The sequence below is a fragment of the Ranitomeya variabilis genome, chromosome 2, assembly GCF_051348905.1.
Source record: "Ranitomeya variabilis isolate aRanVar5 chromosome 2, aRanVar5.hap1, whole genome shotgun sequence".
Classification (NCBI taxonomy): Eukaryota; Metazoa; Chordata; class Amphibia; order Anura; family Dendrobatidae; genus Ranitomeya; species Ranitomeya variabilis.
Genome location: NC_135233.1, coordinates 244,185,610 through 244,210,890, shown reverse-complemented (window position 1 = coordinate 244,210,890; position 25,281 = coordinate 244,185,610). Strand labels below are relative to the sequence as shown.

The following is a 25,281-nucleotide window of genomic DNA, read 5'->3' as shown; positions in this document are numbered from 1 at the left end:
TGTTTGACATGTTCTTTCACTGTCTCTTTCTCATCGGCGTCACCGTCTGAATGGGAGTCACCCCCAACCGTCAGCACGGCACATGCCCTTATTACTGGCCATGACTTGTCATAGTCACCCCCAGAGTCTGTGTCACACTCCACAGTACGTTGACCCCGCAAGTCACTCTCTGTCTGGGTGTCAGTTCCAGTTGTCTTATCCAACAGACCACTACCAGTCATATTGTGGCACACTCCAAGTGACGTCAGGTCAGTTAGTTGGGCAATCGCACCTTTTCCCTTGGTCAGGCCTACATTAGGACTGTCACCTCTAGGGGGCGCATTCTCTACATTACTAACTGACATCCAAATTACACCCACAAACACGTCACCCTTTTCCCACAGTGCTGCCAAATCTTGTCCTATTACCATAGGATACGGCAAGATCGGGTCTACAGCCACTTCACGGTATGTGGAAACTTCCGGTGCGACAATATATATAGTGGCTACCAGGAGATATTCAGTGTCCTCAGGTGACACAAACTCCCCTGGATGGGTTCCCAGCACAGACGCTTCTCTCCCTGGGTCTATCAAACCCCGCACACACTTTCCATTCAGCCAAAAAGTACACAGACGTGGCTCCTCACTGATTGCCACCCCTTTTTTGGCTCCACCCACTTTTTGGGCAAGTGCTCCATTTTTTAACACCACCCCGTTTCGGGATTCAGCCCCCCTTTGGGATTCCACCCCTTTTTGGGCCATTACCCCTATTCGGGTTACCGCCCCTTTTTGGGACTCCGCCCCCTTTTGGGCAACTATCTCCATTTGGGTTTCTGTTCACTATTAGGGATACTCCCCTCCCTGGGATACACCCCGTGAACTTCCCCATGTCACTCAGGCCCCAGTTCACACAGTACACCCCTTTGTCTCTGGGCTTGTACTGGCCCTTTAAAAGTCTGCACAAAAGAAAAAAAATTTTTATGTCAGTTCACCAGCTCCTGCTGGTATCGCCACAGCTCCTGCTGCAGTCACACACAACCGGCGTCTCCAGGTGCTGCTAACCACAAGCTACCGCAGCTACTCTCGACACGGCTCTGCACGGCTCCACCGCTGCCGCTTGTCACCTTCGTGACCCCGCCGAGTCACAGCCGACGCTTGTCACCTTCGTAACCCCGCCGAGTTACCGCTGGACGCTTGTCACCTTCGTGGCTCTGCCACAGCAATTAACTCCACGTGTGCTAGCGGGACCGTTGCCAAAATTCTCCACCAATTGTAAGGTTTCTCTTACTGAGAGTGTTGGGGGACACTCGCTTAGCCGCGATATTTAAGCACACAGCATGGGTTTTTATATCAAAACAGTTCATACGGTTTATTAAGCCTCTTAAACCGGGTTTAAACACAGTTCATTACATAGAACACAACAGGCACCAACAGTCTCTTTGGTACCTGACGGGAGCTCCTGCTCCACCTTGCCGACTCTTCCAACAGCCTTTGGGTAAGCTGCCTAACGGGGATCACCAACTCGCCTGGTCAATACACAGTAGTCAGTCCAGACCTCACCGAAGGACTCCAGCTTCCCCACACTCTGTTAACCCTCTTCCGGGTAAGCTGCCTAACGGGGATCACCAACTCGCCTGTCCGGCACACAGTAGTCAGTCCAGACCTCACCGAAGGACTCCAGCTTCCCCACACAGTAACAGACACCGGCCCAGCAGATCCTGGTGCTCACCTCGTACCCACAGGTCCTGGACCCCGTCCTCCACCTGTTAGCTTAGGTCCTGGACCCCGTCCTCCACCTATCAGCTTAGGCCCTGGACCCCGTCCTCCGCCTGTCAGCTTAGGTCCTGGACCCCGTCCTCCACCTATCAGCTTAGGTCCTGGACCCCGTCCTCCACCCGTTACCTTAGGTTACCAGGATCACGCCGGTGGCCTAGTCCATGTTCTCAGGTGCTTGCAGGACCCTGGTCATTCCCAGGCCAATCCAGCACCTTCCCCTCGTTCTCTGGTGCTTGCAGGACCCTGGTCATTCCCAGGCCAATCCAGCAGCATTCAGGACCCTAGTCATTCCTAGGACAGTCCTGCATCTTCGGGACCCTAGTCATTCCTAGGACAGTCCCCGGGACCCTAGTCATTCCTAGGACGGTCCCACCGGTCAGCGTTGTTCGGGACCCTAGTCATTCCTAGGACAATCCCCGGGACCCTAGTCATTCCTAGGACAATCCCCCCGGCCAGGTCCATACACAGGAACCACACAGGTTTCACACAGGACCTGCCGGACACGCCTCCCATGTGACCCACAACCTGGTCACATTATATACCTGAAACCACACCCCTGGGTGGATGTGTGGCTAGTCTGACCCTCCCGTCTCTCATGACTAGCCTAGTAAGTCACCCAAACTTAACTATACACATTGCAACAAAACTCTTGAGGGACTACAGGTCCCAGCATAACCACAATACATCTGACTTACTACGCAGACTCCTTCCGCGACACACATCGGCCATTCATAACACTGCCGATTACAGGTACACCATGAATATCACCACAACAGATACGCTTCCATGCATATCTCACAGAGCGCACAAAGCGCCCCCTAGCTACCACAGGGGTCACTACACCATCACATATATCACAGTGCTTACATAAAGAATTATGTGCTTCTGTAAAAATATGTGCTTATTCTCATATACAAGATAGGTTCTTATCAGCCAAATCACAATAGTCAGAGTATATAGACTGATACCTTAGTCAGGGCTAATGGATAGCAAGATGATACAAATAATAATAAACCATAAACATATGTGAGCCAACATACCTAACAAAAAATGAGTCAAACCAATACAAGAACATCAAGGGCATACCAAAATTTGCCAAAAATCGCTCCAGGCCATATCAAAACTCGTGTCCAGCAGGAGTTAAACAGGCCAACTGAAGATAAATGCAAAAAAATCTAACTCCACAATATAAGCAAATATTACTCCAGGCCATATGAAAATTCCCAGGCCACATGACAACTCGACGCGTTTCCCCTCTTCCGAGGTTCATCAGGAGTAAGATAACACCAAGGAGAACTTAGCTTATAGTCATTCAAATGCACATGCGATATAGAAGGTAATACTGGATAGTCAGGGTCAGTCCCTTCTTCTGGTATGATGCTGAGACCAAGACGACACCTAACAATTGATGAACAGTACCTTGCTATTGGGAGGCTTCAAAAAGGATGTATTCAGATGGAAGCGGCCTCTGAGCTTAATGTCACAGAGTCATCAGCAGGTTGCAGCAGAGATACAGAGACTGGAAGATTCACAGAAAGGCAGAGAAGTGGACGTCCTTTGACCACATACCACACTGATGACCGCTTCATTGTGAACAATGCCCTTCGGGAAACGGATAATGAACGCCAGACAACTCCAGGCACGTATAAGGGAGGTGAGAAGCACTCAAATGTCACATCAGACTAATCGAAACTGTTTACATCAGTGTGATCTGCACGCAGCGTCGGACTGGATCACCTTGGGCCCACCAGAGAAAATCATTCTTGGGGCCCACTATGTAGCTACATAGAAATAGATACAAGACCACCAATTGTGCGGTAAAAAACGCTAATATCAGGGTATAATATAAGGTAGTTCACGTCTTAATTATGTAGCAAGGGTTGGGATAGCCCCCTCACAGAATATAATGTAGCCCCCTCATAAAATATAATGCGGTCCCCTCTCATAGAATATAATGCAGCACCCCACAAAATATAATGCAACCCCCTCAGGTATGACGCAGTCCCCACCATAGAATATAATGTAGCACCCCCATAGGGTATAATGCAGCCCCCCTCATATAGTATAATGCAACCCACCACAGAATATAATGTAGTCCCCTGAGAGAATGCAGTTCCACCACAGAATATAATGCAGCCCCCCAATAGAGTATACTGTAGCCCCCTCATATAGTATGATGTAGCCCCCCATAATATAATGTAGTACCCTGAGTATAATGCAGTCCCCCGACAGAATATAATGTAGCCCCCCCAGGGCCGTATTTAGAGTTTCTGCTGCCCTAGTCACTTTTAGTGCTGCCTCCCCCTTTGGTGAGCATGACACTATCGGCAGTGACTTTGGCAAGAATCGCTGATGTGAAAGTCGCCTTTTGCAGCAGATCCGGCAGTTTTTCTGCATGTGCCACATAATGGATCACTTACGGCAACACTGCGTTCGGCCTCATTCATTCCCTATGGGATTTGCGGCACTTGCCGTGATATGGCAAATGTGGTACCATACCTCCCAAGTTTTGAAGAAGGGAAGGAGGCATAAAGTTTGCGGCGCACGTAGTGCGCCGTGGCAAATTTTAGGCCACGCCTCTGACCACACCCATTTCACAACTAGTCACACCCATATCCACGTCCCAACCACACCCATTTAGCACTGCTGATCACACTGTTTTATATACAATAATTATAAACAAAAAAATATGGCCACACAGTGCTCCATACTGTATAATGGCCACACAGGATACTCAATACTGTATAACGGCCACCACACATGATGCTCCATACTGTATAATGGCCACACACAGTTCTCCATACTGTATAACGGCCACACACAGTTCTCCATACTGTATAATGATCCCACATGATGCTCAATACTGTATAATGGCCACAAATGATGCTCCATACTGTATACCGGCCACACACAGTTCTCCATACTGTATAATGATTCCACATGATGCTCAATACTGTATAACGGCCACACAGTTCTCCATACTGTATAATGCCCCCCCTCCAGTATGCATGGCTCATCTCCCTCCCATCCCATATGCATGGCTCATATTCCCCCCTGTATGCATGGCTCATATCCCCCCCTGTATGCATGGCTCATATTCCCCCCTGTATGCATGGCTCATATTCCCCCCTGTATGCATGGCTCATATTCCCCCCCCTGTATGCATGGCTCATATTCACCCCTGTATGCATGGCTCATATACCCCCCCTGTATGCATGGCTCGTATCCCCCCCTGTATGCATGGCTCAGTCATATTCCCCCCGTATGCATGGCTCATATCCCCACCTGTATGCATGGCTCAGTCATATTCCCCCCTGTCTGCATGGCTCATATCCCCCCTGTATGCATGGCTCAGTCATATCCCCCCCTGCATGCATGGCTCATATTCCCCCCCTGTATGCATGGCTCATATTCCCCCCTGTATGCATGGCTCATATTCCCCCCCCCCCCCGTATGCATGGCTCAGTCATATGCCCCCCTGTATGCATGGCTCAGTCATATTCCCCCCTGTATGCATGGCTCATATCCCCCCCCTGTATGCATGGCTCAGTCATATTCCCCCCTGTATGCATGGCTTATCTCTCCACCCCCCCCGCTCCCGCTCCTGCTCCCATCTTACATGGCGCACCGGCTTAAGTCCTCCTTCATCCCCCCGTCCCTCATACTCACCTGTCCCACACTGCACGGCCGTGCCGACATCCCTAGCGCTCTGTCCCGACTCCCGGCGCAGCACCTTCTTCCTGCCTGAGCGGTCATGTGATACCGCTCATTAAGGTCACAAATATGCGCATATTCATGACCTTAATGAGCGGTACCACGTGACCGCTCATTCAGGACGAGCTGTAGTGCAGACGCCGAGACCAGGCATCGCTGGAGCAAGGTGAGTATCATCTTCAAGGAGGGTGGGAGGCGGGCGGCCGGGGGAGCCCTGGAGCAGTGGGGGCCCTAGGCATCTGCTGGCCAGTATGCCAGCAGGTGTCAGTGCCAGGGCCAGTCCGAGCCTGTCTGCACGCTAGACGACCTGCAAGGGTACCTGATCACACCACCATGCACAGACATCATCATCTCGTATGGTCCAGGGAGCATTTACGCTGGACGAGGGACCAGTGGGAAACAGTGCTATTTACCGATGAGTCGATTCACACTGAACAGAAATAATGGCCGACAACGATGTTGGAGACGTCAATGAGACACTATGCATCAGCCACTGTTACCAGACGATCCTTTGGTGGTGGTAGTGCTAGTGTGGGCAGGTGTGTCTAGTCAATACAGAAGTGCCATACACTTTGTGGTACAGCAAAACCGCGGGAAGCAACACAGAGGAGGCAGAACCAGTAATCAACATGGAGGAGGGAGGTGAGCGGACCCCGGAGCGTGGGATGGAGCAAGAGGACTCTCCCAGGCTGGACCTGCAAGAACTGCACCCATCTCCGACAATGAACCCGGACCTTCTGTGGAGAGAAGTGGAGGAACTGACCTGACAACTCATGCGGTTACAGCAGGAAACCATGAGCGGGTGGAGAGAGGCCTTGATCGGAAGTCTTGCCGGACGACAGCTAACTACCCTGACCGGTCCGGAGCCGAAGAGGAGTTCTGGTGGTCCGGAGGCAGAGTTAAGGGGCATGACCCTGACAACCCCGACGGCGGATGGCCCGATAGACATTCCCGACCCACCTCTCCCGCTGTATACACCCGACCAGGGTTACGAGGCCCTCGATGACACGCCACCGCACCTCAAGGGTATCCCGGCCGCTAGCTTGACACCAACCTCTGGGCCCGACGACACCTTGCTAGGCCCCTTCCCGATCCCGCCAGCAGCGCCACCCGGACAGACATGTCACCGGCTACCCCTTTAAGCAGCGTCAGTCCCTAATGACCGAAAACCACAGGTGGTGTCACGAACATAGACATTACAAATCCCCTTAAATACCTTTCCCTTTAATTGGGCACCCAGGGCCACAGACAGGGTGACATCCCCTTTAAGACCAGACCCGGTGCCGAGTACCCCACGGCCCTGGTGGGTGTTCTATATATATATATATATATATATATATATATATATATATATATTGTGTGTGAAAAAGTGTTTGCCCCCTTCCTGATGTCCTATTATTTTGCATGTTTGTCACACATAAATGTTTCAGATCACCAAACAAACTTAAATATTAGATAAAGATAACACAAGTAATCACAAAATGCAGTTTTTAAATGAAGGTCTGTATTATTACTGAAAAAAGAAGTCCAAATCTACAGGGCCTTATGTGAAAAAGTGATTGCCCCCCTAAACCTAATAACTGGTTGGGGCGTGCTTAGCAGAACAACTGCAATCAAGCGTTTGCGATAACTGGCAATGAGTCTTTTACAATGCTCTGCCGGAATTTTGGCAACTCATATTTGCAAAATTGTTGCAATTCAGCCACATTGGAGGGTTCCGAGCATGAACGTCTTCTTAAGGTCTTGCCACAGCATCTCAGTCAGATTAAGGCCAGGACTTTGACTAGGCCACTCCAAAGTATTAATTCTGTTTTTCTTAAGGAGCTGGGTGGCAATCACTTTTTCACACAGGGCCCTGTAGGTTTGGATTTCTCTGTTTCCTTAATAATAAAGACCTTCATATATAAACTGCATTTTGTGATTACTTGTTATCTTTGTCTAATATTTACATTTTTTGGTGATCTGAAACATTTAAGTGTGACAAACATGCAAAATACCAAATTAGGAAGGGGCAAACACTTTTTCACACAACCGTACATTTATATATATAGGAGATATATATATATATATATATATATATATATATATATATATATATATATATATATATATATATATCCTAGCTTGTGGGAATGAAGCCTTGGCAGCATTTCACATCTCGGATACTATCTCCTTACTATATAGTAGGTGACTGGAGAAGTATTTGGATCATTAGCGCACATTGGCACTGCCTGTGTCCTTCCACGCTCTCCTCTGCCCACATTCAGCTGTTAATATCTCATTATTTCCAGAGCTCAGTGACAAATCTTGCATGTTCTCCCCGGAGATGATGTATTTTTTTTTTTGCTGACCAGCAGTTTTTGGCATGATACGTGCTGGTGCTGCAGGAATGGTTACCAGCGAGGATCGGCATATCACTCAGTACATCGCATGTTTCCTTCAGGGCAGACTGAGAACTGCTGTCCCTGTGTGTGCTGAGTCGCCTCATTCTGCATTTCGGGGACCCGTAGGTGGTCTGCAGATTTTGTTTGATGCTGTCCCATGTGAACACAGACTGTGCTATTCCCCTCTGGACTGCAGCTGACGTGCTGACTCTGGCATCCTGCAGGTGTTAGTGGATTTCCTCCCATCCTAAAAAAAAGTCACTTACCCCTCTAAAGGTAGAAGTTATAAAATCGCTAATCTCCACCCACGTAATATTTATACATGGCGGCAATCAGCTCCTACGGGAAAGTATACTTAGACACCAAGGCAAAAAAAATGGTGGTAAAATGTCAGACTGTCACCCGGAAAATGCTGGACACGATGTAATAGCGAGCGAGGGACTTATCAGAATGATGTATAGTTTTATGGGAAGAGATTCAGCAGAGCTTAAAATGTGGCCATTGAAATCGATTCATAGGCTGGAGACACACTAGCAATTTAATTTTGATGCAGGAGAGCCAGACGAGTGCAATGCAATTGTCATGTGAGTGTCATGTGTTTTTGTGCAAGCACAATCCCATTTTTCACACCTAGCATCCGATTTACATCCGAATGCAGTGCGATTGCTATCAGACTGTAATGCGATTTTAACATGAGCTTAACCCCTTACTGACATCGGACAGGATAGTACGTCCGATGTCGGCTCCCCTGCTTTGATGCATGGCTCCGCGGTGAGCCCGCATCAAAGCCGGGACATGTCAGCTGTTTTGAACAGCTGACATGTGCCCGCAATAGCGGCGGGTGAAATCGCGATTCACCCGCCGCTATTAACTAGTTAAATGCCGCTGTCAAACGCAGACAGCGGCATTTAACCACCGCATCCGGCCGGGCGGCCGGAAATGACGGCATCGCCGACCCCCGTCACATGATCTCCATTGTAACCATAGAGGTCCTTGAGATCGCCGGTTACTGATCGCCGGTAGCTGTGAGCGCCACCCTGTGGTCGGCGCTCATAGCACACCTGATTTTCTACTTCTATGCTATGTAGCAGAGGCGATCGTGCTGTGCCTGCTTCTAGCCTCCCATGGAGGCTATTGAAGCATGGCAAAAGTTAAAAAATAAAGTTTAAAAAAATGTGAAAAAAATAAAAAAAATATAAAAGTTTAAATCACCCCCCTTTCGCCCCAATCAAAATAAATCAATAAAAAAAAAATCAAATCTACACATATTTGGTATCGCCACGTTCAGAATCGCCCGATCTATCAATAAAAAAAAGCATTAACCTTATTGCTAAACGGCGTAATGAGAAAAAAAATTCGAAACCCCAGAATTACGTTTTTTTTGTCGCCGCGACATTGCATTAAAATGCAATAACGGGCGATCAAAAGAACGTATCTGCACCGAATTGGAATCATTAAAAACGCCAGCTCGGCACGCAAAAAATAAGCCCTCAACCGACCCCAGATCATGAAAAATGGAGACGCTACGAGTATCGGAAAATGGCGCAATTTTTTTTTTTTTTTTTTTTAGCAAAGTTTGGATATTTTTTTCACCACTTAGGTACAAAATAACCTTCTCATGTTAGGTGTCTATGAACTCGTAATGACCTGGAGAATCATAATGGCAGGTCAGTTTTAGCATTTAGTGAACCTAGCTAAAAAGCCAATCAAAAAACAAGTGTGGGATTGCACTTTTTTTGCAATTTCACCGCACTTGGAATTTCTTTCCCGTTTTCTAGTACACGACATCGTAAAAACAATGATGTCATTCAAAAGTACAACTCGTCCCGCAAAAAACAAGCCCTCACATGGCCAAATTGACGGAAAAATAAAAAAGTTATGGCTCTGGGAAGGAGGGGAGTGAAAAACGAACACGGAAAAACGAAAAATCCCACGGTCATGAAGGGGTTAAACATAGAGAAATTCTTTAAGTCATGGCATTTACACACCATTTTAAAACTAAATATTCATCGAAAAAAAATAAATAAATAAATATATATATATATATATATATATATATATATATATACATTAGATTAAAAGCCGGCAAATGATCTGCCGTGTACAGTATAAAATAGAATTGGTTAGATTAGAATAAATATTTACAAATAGAATAGGTGTGTGTGTGTGTGTGTGTGTGTGTGTGTGTGTGTGTGTGTGTGTGTGTACAGTGCCTACAAGTAGTATTCAACCCCCTGCAGATTTAGCAGGTTTAATAAGATGCAAATAAGTTAGAGCCTTCAAACTTCAAACAAGAGCAGGATTTATTAACAGATGCATAAATCTTACAAACCAAAAAGTTTTGTTGCTCAGTTAAATTTTTATAAATTTTAAACATAAAAGTGTGGGTCAATTATTATTCAACCCCTAGGTTTAATATTTTGTGAAATAACCTTTGTTTGTAATTACAGCTAACAATCGTCTTTTATAAGACCTGATCAGGCCGGCACAGGTCTCTGGAGTTATCTTGGCCCACTCCTCCATGCAGATCTTCTCCAAGTTATCTAGGTTCTTTGGGTGTCTCATGTGGACTTTAATCTTTAGCTCCTTCCACAATTTTTCAATTGGGTTAAGGTCAGGAGACTGACTAGACCACTGCAACACCTTGATTTTTTGCCTCTTGAACCAGGCCTTGGTTTTCTTGGCTGTGTGCTTTGGGTCGTTGTCTTGTTGGAAGATGAAATGACGACCCATCTTAAGATCCTTGATGGAGGAGCGGAGGTTCTTGGCCAAAATCTCCAGGTAGGCCGTGCTATCCATCTTCCCATGGATGCGGACCAGATGGCCAGGCCCCTTGGCTGAGAAACAGCCCCACAGCATGATGCTGCCACCACCATGCTTGACTGTAGGGATGGTATTCTTGGGGTCGTATGCAGTGCCATCCAGTCTCCAAACGTCACGTGTGTGGTTGGCACCAAAGATCTCGATCTTGGTCTCATCAGACCAGAGAACCTTGAACCAGTCAGTCTCAGAGTCCTCCAACTGATCATGAGCAAACTGTAGACGAGCCTTGACATGACGCTTTGAAAGTAAAGGTACCTTACGGGCTCGTCTGGAACGGAGACCATTGCGGTGGAGTACGTTACTTATGGTATTGACTGAAACCAATGTCCCCACTGCCATGAGATCTTCCCGGAGCTCCTTCCCTGTTGTCCTTGGGTTAGCCTTGACTCTTCGGACAAGCCTGGCCTTGGCACGGGAGGAAACTTTCAAAGGCTGTCCAGGCCGTGGAAGGCTAACTGTTGTGGATTCTGTTGGTGGGCTCCCTCTGGTGGTTACTGCTGGTACTGGGTGACTTTGGTGGGTTGCGGCCTTTGGTTTCCACCTGTCCATCAGAGGCTGGGTGTTTCCTATTTTACCTGGCCTTTCTGTCATTTCCCTTGCCGGCTATCAATGTGTTCAGATGTGCTCTGTTTGGTTCCTGCCTACCTGCTCCCAGATCTTTCAGGATAAGCTAAGTGCTGATTTTCAGTTGTTTGGTTTTTGGTCCAGCTTGCTTAGAATGTCTCTATGCTAGCTGGTTGCTCTAGTGGACTGAGGTTCTCCCCATGTGCCATGAGTTGGCACATGGGTTCTTGTAATCTCAGGATGGTTTTTTTGATTAGGGTTTTTTGCTGACCGCTCAGTCCCCTTTTGTATCATTCTGCTTTCTAGCTTACAGCGGGCCTCTATTTGCTAAAGCTATATACATCATCTCTATGTGTGTGCCTTCCTCTCATTTCACCGTCAATACATGTGGGAGGCAACTATACCTTTGGGGTAAATTCCTCTGGAGGCAAGTGAGGTCTTGTTTTCTCTGCAGTACTAGTTAGCTCTTAGGCTGGTGCGTGGCGTCTAGAACCAACGTAGGCACGCTCCCTGGCTATCTCTAGTTGCGTTTGTCAGGCGTAGGGCAGCGGTCAGCCCAGGTTCCATCACCCTAGAGCTCGTCCGATATTTTGTTATACTTTGCTTGTCCTGTGCTATCCCTAGCCATTGGGGATTCATGACAGATAGCCGGCCCACAAAGTGTTAATTGTTTGGGCTGAAGCAGGAGGAAAAGAAGTGTTCAAGGAAATTTTTTTTTTTTTTTTTTTTTTCCTTCAGAGTTTTGCTGCCTAGCCCTTAATTGCTGTCTAGCTGCTTCTTATCTCCTCTTAACCCTTGAATGGCTCTGATCTTAGCTGTTTATCATGGATGTCCAGAGTTTGGCTTCCAGCCTGAGTAATCTCGCGGCAAAGGTTCAAAACATACAGGATTTCGTTGTTCACACTCCCATGTCTGAACCTAGAATTCCTATTCCAGAGTTTTTTTCTGGAGATAGATCTACCTTCCTGAATTTCAGGAACAATTGTAAATTGTTTCTCTCTTTGAAATCTCGCTCCTCTGGAGACCCTGCTCAACAGGTCAAGATTGTTATATCGTTCCTACGGGGCGACCCTCAGAATTGGGCATTTGCATTGGCACCAGGGGATCCTGCGTTGCTCAGTGTGGATGCGTTTTTTCTGGCATTGGGATTGCTCTATGAGGAACCTAACCTAGAGGTTCAGGCTGAAAAGGCTTTATTAGCCCTCTCTCAGGGGCATGATGAAGCGGAAATATATTGTCAGAAATTTCGGAAATGGTCGGTGCTTACTCAGTGGAATGAGTGCGCCCTGGCTGCAAACTTCAGAAATGGTCTTTCTGAGGCCATTAAGGATATTATGGTGGGGTTCCCTGCGCCTACAGGTCTGAAGGAGTCTATGGCTATGGCCATTCAGATTGATCGGCGTTTACGGGAGCGCAAACCCGTGCACCAGTTGGCGGTGTCTTCTGAACAGGCACCTGAGACTATGCAATGTGATAGAATTCAGTCCAGAAGTGAACGGCAAAATTATAGGCGGAAAAATGGTTTGTGTTTTTATTGTGGTGATTCAGCTCATGTTATATCAGCATGCTCTAAACGCACAAAAAGGGTTGATAAATCTTTTGCCATTGATACTCTGCAGTCTAAGTTCATTTTGTCTGTGACTCTGATTTTTTCACTGTCTTCCATTTCCGTCGATGCCTATGTGGATTCAGGCGCTGCCCTGAGTCTTATGGATTGGTCATTTGCTAAACGCTGCGGTTTTAGTCTAGAGCCTCTGGAAGTTCCTATTCCTCTGAAGGGAATTGATTCTACACCATTGGCTATGAATAAACCGCAGTATTGGACACAAGTGACCATGCGCATGACTCCCGTTCATCAGGAGGTGATTCGCTTCCTTGTACTGTATAATTTACATGATGTACTTGTGCTTGGTCTGCCATGGTTACAAACTCATAATCCTGTCCTGGACTGGAAAACAATGTCTGTGCTAAGCTGGGGATGTCAGGGGGTTCATGATGATGCACCTCCGATTTCTATCGCTTCATCGACTCCTTCGGAGATCCCTGCGTTTTTGTCAGATTATAAGGATGTTTTTGAGGAGCCTAAGCTCAATTCGCTCCCTCCTCATAGAGAGTGTGACTGTGCTATAGAATTGATTCCTGGCAGTAAGTTCCCTAAGGGTCGTTTATTTAATCTGTCACTGCCAGAGCATACTGCCATGCGGAATTATATTAAGGAGTCCTTGGAAAAGGGACATATTCGTCCATCTTCGTCCCCTCTGGGAGCAGGTTTTTTTTTCGTGGCAAAAAAAGATGGTTCCCTGAGGCCTTGTATAGATTATCGCCTTCTGAATAAGATTACAGTCAAATACCAGTATCCATTGCCATTATTTACTGATTTGTTTGCTCGCATTAAGGGGGCTAGGTGGTTCACTAAAATAGATCTTCGTGGTGCGTATAATCTGGTGCGGATAAAACAGGGTGATGAGTGGAAAACCGCATTTAATACGCCTGAGGGCCATTTTGAGTATTTGGTAATGCCTTTTGGACTCTCCAATGCTCCGTCAGTCTTTCAGTCCTTTATGCACAATATTTTCCGTGAATTTCTGGATAAGTTTATGATTGTGTATTTGGATGATATTTTGGTGTTTTCTGATGACTGGGAGTCTCATGTTCTACAGGTCAGGAAGGTGTTTCAGGTTTTGCGGGCCAATTCTCTGTTTGTGAAGGGCTCAAAGTGTCTCTTCGGAGTCCAGAAGATTTCTTTTTTGGGGTACATTTTTTCTCCTTCTACTATTGAGATGGATCCCGTTAAGGTTCAGGCTATTTGTGACTGGACACAACCTACATCTGTTAAGAGCCTTCAGAAGTTCTTGGGGTTTGCTAATTTTTATCGTCGGTTCATTGCTAATTTTTCCAGTATTGTTAAACCTTTGACTGATCTGACTAAAAAGGGTGCTGATGTTGCTGATTGGTCTCCTGCGGCCGTGGAGGCCTTTCGGGAACTTAAGCGCCGGTTTTCTTCTGCTCCTGTGTTGTGTCAACCAGATGTTTCACTTCCTTTTCAGGTGGAGGTTGATGCTTCCGAGATTGGAGCGGGGGCGGTTTTGTCACAGAGAAGTTCTAATGGCTCGGTGACGAAGCCATGTGCTTTCTTCTCTAGAAAATTCTCGCCCGCCGAGCGCAATTATGATGTGGGTAATCAGGAGCTTTTGGCCATGAAGTGGGCATTTGAGGAGTGGCGTCATTGGCTTGAGGGTGCTAAACATCGCGTGGTGGTCTTGACTGATCACAAGAATCTCATTTACCTTGAGTCTGCCAGGCGTTTGAATCCTAGACAGGCTCGTTGGTCATTATTTTTTTCTCGTTTCAATTTCGTGGTTTCATACCTGCCAGGTTCAAAGAATGTGAAGGCAGATGCTCTTTCCAGGAGTTTTGTGCCTGACTCTCCTGGAGACACTGGGCCTGCTGGTATCCTTAGGGATGGGATAATATTGTCCGCCGTATCCCCAGACTTGCGACGCGCATTGCAGGAGTTTCAGGTGGATAAACCGGATCGATGTCCACCAGAAAGACTGTTTGTTCCGGATGATTGGACCAGTAGAGTCATCTCCGAGGTCCATTCTTCTGTGTTGGCTGGTCATCCTGGAATATTTGGTACAAGAGATTTGGTGGCCAGGTCTTTTTGGTGGCCTTCCTTGTCTAGGGATGTGCGTACCTTTGTGCAGTCTTGTGAAGTGTGTGCTCGAGCTAAGCCTTGCTGTTTACGGGCTAGTGGGTTGTTGTTATCTTTGCCCATCCCGAAGAGGCCTTGGACGCACATTTCCATGGATTTTATTTCTGATCTCCCGGTTTCACAGAAAATGTCCGTTATCTGGGTTGTGTGTGACCGCTTTTCTAAGATGGTTCATTTGGTGCCCTTGCCTAAGTTACCCTCCTCCTCTGAGTTGGTTCCTTTGTTTTTTCAGAACGTGGTTTGTTTGCATGGGATTCCGGAGAATATCGTTTCTGACAGGGGATCCCAGTTTGTGTCTAGATTTTGGCGGACGTTTTGTGCCAAGATGGGCATTGATTTGTCTTTCTCGTCTGCATTCCATCCTCAGACAAATGGCCAGACGGAGCGAACTAATCAGACCTTGGAAACTTATTTGAGGTGTTTTGTTTCTGCTGATCAGGATGACTGGGTTGCTTTTTTGCCACTGGCCGAATTTGCTCTTAATAATCGGGCTAGTTCTGCCACGTTGGTCTCTCCTTTTTTTTGTAATTCGGGGTTTCATCCTCGTTTTTCCTCTGGTCAGGGGGAATCTTCGGATTGTCCTGGAGTGGACGTGGTGGTGGACAGGCTACATCAGATTTGGAATCAGGTGGTGGACAATTTGAAGTTATCTCAGGAGAAGACTCAGCAGTTTGCTAATCGCCGTCGCCGCGTGGGTCCCCGACTTCTTGTTGGGGACTTGGTGTGGTTGTCTTCTCGTTTTGTCCCTATGAAGGTCTCTTCTCCTAAGTTCAAGCCTCGGTTCATCGGTCCTTATAGGATCTCGGAGATTCTTAACCCTGTATCTTTTCGTTTGGATCTCCCAGCATCGTTTGCTATTCATAATGTGTTCCATCGGTCGTTGTTGCGGAGGTATGAGGTACCCGTTGTTCCTTCGGTCGAGCCTCCTGCTCCGGTGCTGGTGGAGGGAGAATTGGAGTATGTTGTTGAAAAGATCTTGGATTCTCGTGTTTCCAGACGCAAACTCCAGTATTTGGTTAAGTGGAAGGGTTATGGTCAGGAAGATAATTCCTGGGTGGTCGCCTCCGATGTTCACGCGACTGATTTGGTCCGCGCCTTTCATAGAGCTCACCCTGATCGCCCTGGGGGTTCTCGTGAGGGTTCGGTGACCCCTCCTCAAGGGGGGGGGGTACTGTTGTGGATTCTGTTGGTGGGCTCCCTCTGGTGGTTACTGCTGGTACTGGGTGACTTTGGTGGGTTGCGGCCTTTGGTTTCCACCTGTCCATCAGAGGCTGGGTGTTTCCTATTTTACCTGGCCTTTCTGTCATTTCCCTTGCCGGCTATCAATGTGTTCAGATGTGCTCTGTTTGGTTCCTGCCTACCTGCTCCCAGATCTTTCAGGATAAGCTAAGTGCTGATTTTCAGTTGTTTGGTTTTTGGTCCAGCTTGCTTAGAATGTCTCTATGCTAGCTGGTTGCTCTAGTGGACTGAGGTTCTCCCCATGTGCCATGAGTTGGCACATGGGTTCTTGTAATCTCAGGATGGTTTTTTTGATTAGGGTTTTTTGCTGACCGCTCAGTCCCCTTTTGTATCATTCTGCTTTCTAGTTTTCAGCGGGCCTCTATTTGCTAAAGCTATATACATCATCTCTATGTGTGTGCCTTCCTCTCATTTCACCGTCAATACATGTGGGAGGCAACTATACCTTTGGGGTAAATTCCTCTGGAGGCAAGTGAGGTCTTGTTTTCTCTGCAGTACTAGTTAGCTCTTAGGCTGGTGCGTGGCGTCTAGAACCAACGTAGGCACGCTCCCTGGCTATCTCTAGTTGCGTTTGTCAGGCGTAGGGCAGCGGTCAGCCCAGGTTCCATCACCCTAGAGCTCGTCCGATATTTTGTTATACTTTGCTTGTCCTGTGCTATCCCTAGCCATTGGGGATTCATGACAGCTAACTGTAGTTCCATAAGCCTTCCACTTCCGGATGATGCTCCCAACAGTGGAGACAGGTAGGCCCAACTCCTTGGAAAGGGTTTTGTACCCCTTGCCAGCCTTGTGACCCTCCACGATCTTGTCTCTGATGGCCTTGGAATGCTCCTTTGTCTTTCCCATGTTGACCATGTATGAGTGCTGTTCACAAGTTTGGGGAGGGTCTTAAATAGTCAGAAAAGGCTGGAAAAAGAGATAATTAATCCAAACATGTGAAGCTCATTGTTCTTTGTGCCTGAACTACTTCTTAATACTTTAGGGGAACCAAACAGAATTCTGGTGGGTTGAGGGGTTGAATAATAAATGACCCTCTGAAAAGACATTTCACAATTAAAAAAAATTTAAAAAAATAAATAAACAAAGAAATAACATTCTTTTTTGCTGCAGTGCATTTCACACTTCCAGGCTGATCTACAGTCCAAATGTCACAATGCCAAGTTAATTCCAAATGTGTAAACCTGCTAAATCTGCAGGGGGTTGAATACTACTTGTAGGCACTGTATATATACCTTGTCGTTGGTGAATGGGCTCACAATATTTGGCCAAATCTTGTGCTAAAATCTCATGTTTGTTCATAAAGTTCATAAGCCGTTATGCTATTCCTATTCCTTAGATTTCAAACTTCCTTATTTTAGCACAGATGTGTGCAGCCATAATCTATTATTATGTATGTATTTTTTTGGCTATGCACCAGCATTTATAATTATTATATATATTGTTCAGTCAGTTTACTTATTTTTACTATGTACTATTTTCTGACTTGAACGTCCCGCCCTTCACCATACCTGTGATTTTTAATTACATCTTAACACTATTGGTTCTGAGCCTCCCTATATAAGAAGGCTTTATCATGTCATTAGCCACAAGCATGTGTTCACATTGGGCAGTAGCTCAGAGACCATAGGTAAGTGTTCACACTAGGCAGGCAGTGTAGTTACCCATTCAATCTGAGATTACCTTGTCGTTGGTGAATGGGCTCACAATATTTGGCCAAATCTTGTGCTAAAATCTCATGTTTGTTCATAAAGTTCATAAGCCGTTATGCTATTCCTATTCCTTAGATTTCAAACTTCCTTATTTTAGCACAGATGTGTGCAGCCATAATCTATTATTATGTATGTATTTTTTTGGCTATGCACCAAGCATTTATAATTATTATATATATTGTTCAGTCAGTTTACTTATTTTTACTATATATATATATATATATATATATATATATATATATATATATATCTTTATATTTCACAGACAGAAGAATAGCCGCTAATTCATTTGTCGGCTTCTGTAAAATCAATGCAGGAGCCGACAGGATAGGAGACACGGATTACATTCTAAATCCATACAGAACAGTTAGCTATATAGATGTCAGTGACCAACATACATAGTATTGTGTGTGCAAATTAGGGGACATGTATGTATTTAATAAAATAATCTTTTCGGGGGAAAAAATGGCGTGGGTTCCTGCGCAATTTTCTGCACCAGAGAGGGAAAACCACGACTGGGGGCCGATGTTTACAGCTTAGGAAGGGGTTAATACCCATGGATCTTCCCAGGCTATGAATATCAGCCAGCAGCTGTATATTTAGACTTCACTGGCTATTAAAATAGGGGAGCCGCCCCAAAAATAATGTGGGGTCCCCCTATAATTAATAGCCAGAAAAGGCTATGCAGACAGCTGCGGGCTGACATTCATAGCCTAGGAAAGGACCATGGTTATTGCCCCACACGGCTACAAACACCAGCTCAAAGCCACCCCAGAAATGCCGCATCTGTAAGATGCGACAATTCTGGCACTTAGCCTCCCTCTTCCCACTGCCCTGTAGTGGCGGCTTATGGGGTAATAGGGGGTTAATGTCACCTTTGTATTGTAAGGTGACATTAAGCCAGCTTAGTAATGGAGAGGCGTCAATAAGACACCTATCCATTACTAATCCTATAGTTGTTAATGGGTTAAAAAAAGACAGCCCAAAAAAGTATTTTAATGAAATAAAATACTAAACACAGTTTAACCATTTTATTGTTACTGGTAATCCATGCGACGCTATCGATCTCCTGTAAAAAATAAAAAAACAACAATATACCCATATTTGTCTGGTGTACAGTCAGTCCCACACTGTAATCCATATCTGGGGTATATAAAGTTTACAACCGGGAGCGGTGCTAATGAGACCGGGACGGCTGAAAACTACTGGGGAATGAATGAAATGCTACCGGCGCAGACTCAGTCACTAGCGGTGCCGTCACTAAGTCTGTGCTCCCTCACAGCCTGAACTCAGATGAACTCGAGCGTGGGAATATGCCAGCTGATTTTCCCACACTGAAGAGTTCAGTGCGGGTCAGGCTGTGAGGGAGCACAGACTCAGTGACATCACCTCTATTCACTGAAGCTGTTCTCGCAGCTGCCATGAACTGTTGTGACTTCAGGACCCTGGGAAAATGCCAGGGATGAGGTCACAGCAGTTCATGCCAGCTGCGAGAACAGCTTCAGTGAATAGAGGTGATGTCACTGAAGCTGCGCTATCTCACAGCCTGACCTGCACTGAACTCTTCAGCGTGGGAAAATCAGCTGGCATTTTCCCACGCTCATGTTCATCTGAGTTCAGGCTGTGAGGGAGTGCAGACTCATGTGACGACACCGCTAGTCACTGAGTCTGCGCTGGCAGCATTTCATTCATTCCCCAGTAGTTTACAGCCGGGCCGGTCTAATTAGCACCGCTCCCGGTTGTAAACTTTACATACCCCAGATATGGATTACGGCGTGGGACTGACTGTACGCCGGACGGGTATGGGTATATTGGTTTTTTTTTATTTTTCACATGAGATTGAGGGCTTCGGGGAATTAGAAGATGTTGTAAGTATGGTTTAATTAAGAACAATAAAGGAGTCTGTGTATTTATTTCAAATAAAGGATTTTACAATGGGTGTCTGTGTTATACTAACTATTTCACTATATGAGGTTAGTAATGGGGGCGTCTAATTGACACATCTTAATTTCTAACCTCGGGGCTTGATGTCACAAAGGTGACATTAACCCCCAAACTATTACCCCACTTGCCACTGCTACAGGGCAAGTGGGAAGAGCGAGGCTAAGTGCTGGAATTGGCGCATCTTACAGATGTGCCTTTTCTGGGGCAGCTGAGTGCTGATGTTTTTAGCCAGGGGGGGCAATATCCATGGTCCCTTCCTAGGCTATTAATATCAGCCTGCAGCTGTCTGCATAGCCTTTGCTGGATATTAATTACTAGATGGTGGCCAGATTCTAACGCATCGGGTATTCTAGAATATTCTGACAGAACATGTTCAGTGAACGTGACTGAACAATGTCGCACTGTGACTGACTGAATGTGTTCAGTAAACGTGAGTGAACTATGTCGCACTGTGACTGACAGAACGTGTTCAGTAAACATGACTGAACTACGTGGCACTGTGACTGACAGAACTTGTTCAGTAAACGTGACTGAACTACGGCCGGCCTGCGCCTGTCGCTGATTAGTCGCGGCCGGCTGGTGCGAACCAATCAGGGATGCGGGATTTAGATTACAGACAGACAGAATTAGAGGATTATATAGTAAATGGGGGGACCCCAAGTCATTTTATTGGGGGGGTCCCCCATTTTAATAGCTAGTGAAGGCTAAGTATACAGCTGTGAGCTGATATTAATAGCCTGGGAAGCTCAATGGGTATTACCCCCTTCCCAGCTATAAACATCTGCCCCTAGTCGCTGGTTTTCCCTCTGCTGGTTTTGAAAATTGCACGGGAGCCCACGACATTTTTTTTCGTAAAATAATCTTTTATTAATTACATACATGTCCCCTAATTTGCACACACACTGTACTAATTGTATTTGTCACTGACTTCTATATATCTACCTATTCCATATGTATTTACTGTATGTAATCCATCTCTTCTATCCTGTTGGCTCCTGCAGTGAATTTACAGAACCCGGCAAATGAATTACCAGATTTTCTTCTATCTATATTTCTGTGCAATATAAATACATATATATATGTGTGTCACTGACATGTACAGTACATATGTATTCTATGTGTACTGTATATATCTATTCTATCTCTTCTATTATAAACTGTCAGTGTGATTTTTACATTAGCCGCATATGAATTGCCGGCTTTTCAAAGGACACCGGTGTGTAAAAATTGCACAGCACTTGCATGGTGTGGGTGCTGTGCAATTTAATTTCTTGCACCCATTGACTTCTATTGCGGGATGCAATCCATTTTCTGATTACAATCGCAGCATGTTATGATTTTTTTTCCAGCCCGATCGTGATCCAATCCGAGCTGGATAAAAAAAACGCAGATGAGCACAACATCATAGATTGACATTGGTCCGAATTCAATCCAATTTTTTATCAGATTGAATTCGTCCAATTTAATTGCAAGTGGGCATGACCCCTAGGGTAAGAGTCAGCTGTCAATCACTGACTAGGACCGCCCACTGGACTCCTAAGATCAGAATGAGCAGGGATTTAAATGAAGAAATTATGGAGTTGTACTAGATCTTTTCCTATAAAAGTACATATCAATCTGGTCGGCACGTCCTGCTCTGTGTGCCAATATGACACCACGCTGAACATGACGAGTAAGTATTGGACTGAAATGTTAAACCTGGCAGATTTCTTTCTAGTCAGTCGGGTAAAACTATCATCTCATCCGATGAACATACCGTACTTCTTTAGCAATTGCAATTTTATATAGCAGTGGTCACGATTTGCCACAATTCATCAGATACTGAGCAGTGCATATCGCTAGATCACATTAGCAGCAACTATTTGGCGGTATTAGTCGCCATTTATCAGTGGCTGTCACTTTTTAGCAAAATCTATCAATATTTAGAATAATTCTTATCACTACTGAGCAGCGATTTTCTCTCTTTGACAGCATTAATTACTATTTATGGGATATTCCCACGTATTGGCAGCATTAATTACTATTTATCGGATATTCCCACGTATTGGCAACATTAATTACTATTTATCGGTTATTCCCACATTTTGGCAGCATTAATTACTATTTATTGGATATTCCCACGTTTTGGCAGCATTAATTACTATTTAGTGGAGAGTCACATTTTGGCAGCATTAATTACTATTTATCGGTTATTCCCACGTTTTGGCAGCATTAATTACTATTTATCGGATATTCCCATGTATTGGCAGCATTAATTACTATTTATTGGATATTCCCACATTTCAGCTTTAATTACTATTTATCGGATATTCCCACGTTTTGGCAGCATTACTATTTATCGGATATTCCCACGTTTTGGCAGCATTACTATTTATCGGATATTCCCACGTTTTGGCAGCATTAATTACTAGTTAGCGGACATTCCCACGTTTTGGTAGCATTAATTACTATTTAGTGGATATTCCCACGTTTTGGCAGCATTAATTACTTTGAAAGAAGGAATATAAACTCACCCGTGATGCATAAGCCAAATTTCGGGAGCACAGACCCGCTGTGTCCAGGCGTGTAGAATCCAAAAGAAGAAAATGTCCAGCTTCACCGAATCCTTGAAAAAAAGTTTCCTTTATTCACAAACTTAAACATGGAGGTTTACAAACTTCAGCACAAACCATATGGGTAAGAACCAAGGGTTGTCATGATTAAGGGAGCTTAGTCTCCAGAAACGCGTTGAGATTCTTACCCATATGGTTCGTGCTGAAGTCTGTATCCTCCATGTTTAAGTTTGTGAATAAAGGAAACTTTTTTTCAAGGATTCGGTGAAGCTGGACATTTTCTTCTTTAGCATTAATTACTATTTAAACGGATATTCCCACGTTTTGGCAGCATTACTTACTATTTAGCGCAGAGTCTCACGTTTTGGCAGCATTAATTACTATTGGGGTAGGCTCACACGAGCATAGAAAAAAATCAGAGTTTCATCCAGAAAAAGTGACGATGTTTTTCTCCCTTGTCATCCGTGTGTAATCCGTTTTTTACAGCAGCTATTAACCATTTACAGTTTCCTATGATACAGAACTGCAATGTATCCTTAAAGATCGGGTGCTGTACTGTGGCTTCATATGGCATTCAATTTTTTTTTTTTTCGCACCCATAGACTTGAATGGGTGAGTCTCATCTGACTGAAACTACTGCGTGCTGCGATTATTTCTTCACACTCAGATTCGGTCAGTGAAATAAATCACTCATCTGCACTGCCCCACTGAGTAATATTGCTCCGAGTACGGTCCGTTTTTTTTTTTTCACGGACAAAACTAGGAACAAAATACGATGGTGTGAACGTGGCCTTTCCCAGGTTATCACTGTGAGCCAGCATTTTTTTTCACTGTTGAGTCCGAAGATAATGAGCTGCAATACAAGACAAAGCCTAAGGCCAGGGGTGGCGCAGTTTTAATAAAAGATGGCAAAAACTCCATGGCCTTTTATAGCAGTTTATTCTCGTCCATCAGACCAGTGTTCACATATCAGGGTTACTGCCTTTACAGACATGTTTTATCATCATCTGCAGCTTGCAGGGATTTGTAGTCCTGCAACAAGGAGAGCTAGGAGATCTGCAGAACATTTCCCTATTACTGCAGAGCATTGCTCTTATGTTACAAATACATACATTAACTGCATCAAGGATTATTGGCAGTCTTGTAGAGCATTACTCCTGTCATATTGTTCTTCTATCTAGTTAAAAACCTCTGCTGAGATCTGCAGAGCATTACTTCACCCCACCCCCACTGGCACAAACAGGTTTAATGCACCACAAATGACCTAACAACAGATCTGCAGACTATTGCTCTGTTTTGTCTCTCCATTAACAAATTCTCCTTACATCACTCATACAATATGTTCTTTAGGTTCTGCAGACTATTGCTCTATCTATGTGGATAGATTCTACTCCATGGCTACTTTACACATCTGCAGATGATTGCTCTGGTACTCTATTGCTCTGTGTTATCTACCACTTTCATGCACTGCACTGATTCATAATGAATGATTTTCCACCTTTCTGCAGACTATTGCTCTGTTTTGTCTAGGATCTTCTTGCCTACATTAATGCATTTTCCATACATCGCTCATACAATATGATCTATAGGTTCTGCAGATTATTACTCTTGTGCTCTATTGTTCTGTTTTATCTGTTTCCACCTTTCTTCCACATACTCCTCTGCAGGCTATTACTCTGTTTCACTTACCACCTTTCTTCTGTATCTACAGATTCTGCAGAGCATTCATTCAATGATCTGCAGACTTTTGCTCTATGTTATCTGTCACCTTCCTGCTACAATTTCTTTAGAAACCTGCAGACTGTCACATTATTGGTAATGCTCAGTTTTATCTACCTCCTTCCTGTGTACGGATAAATCCCCTTTGCAGACTATTGCTCTGTTTTCATTGCCACCTTCCATGTACTTATTGATTCTGCAGATCACTCACACAATCACTTCTTTAGATGCCTGCAGACTATCACCCTGTTGCTCTATTGCTTGATGTTATCTACCACCTTAGATGACTCTTGCAGACTATTGCTCTATTTTCATTGCCTTGTGCACACTGATAAATCCTGCAGATCATTCTTTCAGTGATCTTTTCAGACACCTGCAGACTATTGCACTATTTTATCTACCACCTGCAGACACATTATACACTTTTTCTTCCTCTTCCAGGGCACAGAACAGCAATTTTGGACATCCTGCAACTCATCTTATCATCTAGAACTACTACTCCTATCATCCCCAAACTCAAAGCAAACCCTAAAAAGTGTCAACTCTAATAACTGTCTAATGTCATAGTCTCTAGGTCCATTCAAGAGACCCTCACCGTAAGCTGTAACCCCTTCCATGGTCTCTAGGGTCCTGGCCAGCCTTACCTGGAGGTATACTTGTGGGGGCTGCCATCATCATAGACAAAGGTCTGGTTGGTATAACACTCAGTGCACATCCTTCTGCCACACTCCCCCGGGTGAAGGTGGTGATGCTGGTGGGAGGTGGACTTGTAGACACCTTGGAGGCTCCTTTCCTTGTCTGAAAATGGCATCCCAGCAATGAGTGGTAGAGATGGCCACTACATGAAGTCCCTAGCTTTAGGTCTTGAGCTTGTCCCTAGTGGGTGTCAGAACATGTGCCCCTTCTCCAGGCTGTGGGCTGATGTCCTGCAGGTGGAGGAGAAGCCAACCACAGACATTTCCATGTGTCCCTTTAAATGCCCAATCCAGACGGGGCGGTAAGTGCCAGGCTCCCTGCACCACCAACCTCAGTCACTAGTCCTGTGACTTTGATGCAACTGATAGTAAGCACATTGTGGCAGCAGTCAGGAATGGCTGGTGAGAATTCCTCCTCCAAGCCTTCATTTATCCATCCACTCTTTCTTCTTTTGTTAAAACCCTTTTC

General features: G+C 45.3%; 1 protein-coding gene across 2 annotated transcripts in view; it reads right to left on the bottom strand.

The window, feature by feature from the left end:
* KCNT1 (potassium sodium-activated channel subfamily T member 1) overlaps positions 1–25,066 on the bottom strand; it is a 360,049-nt gene extending 334,983 nt beyond the window's left edge. For both annotated transcript variants that reach the window (XM_077284353.1, XM_077284354.1), the window contains exon 1: positions 24,762–25,066. In XM_077284353.1, the coding sequence (XP_077140468.1) occupies positions 24,762–24,928 (167 nt within the window). In that variant the 5' untranslated portion in view covers positions 24,929–25,066. The remainder of the gene's footprint in view (positions 1–24,761) is intronic.
* Between the last annotated feature and the right edge of the window lie 215 nt (positions 25,067–25,281).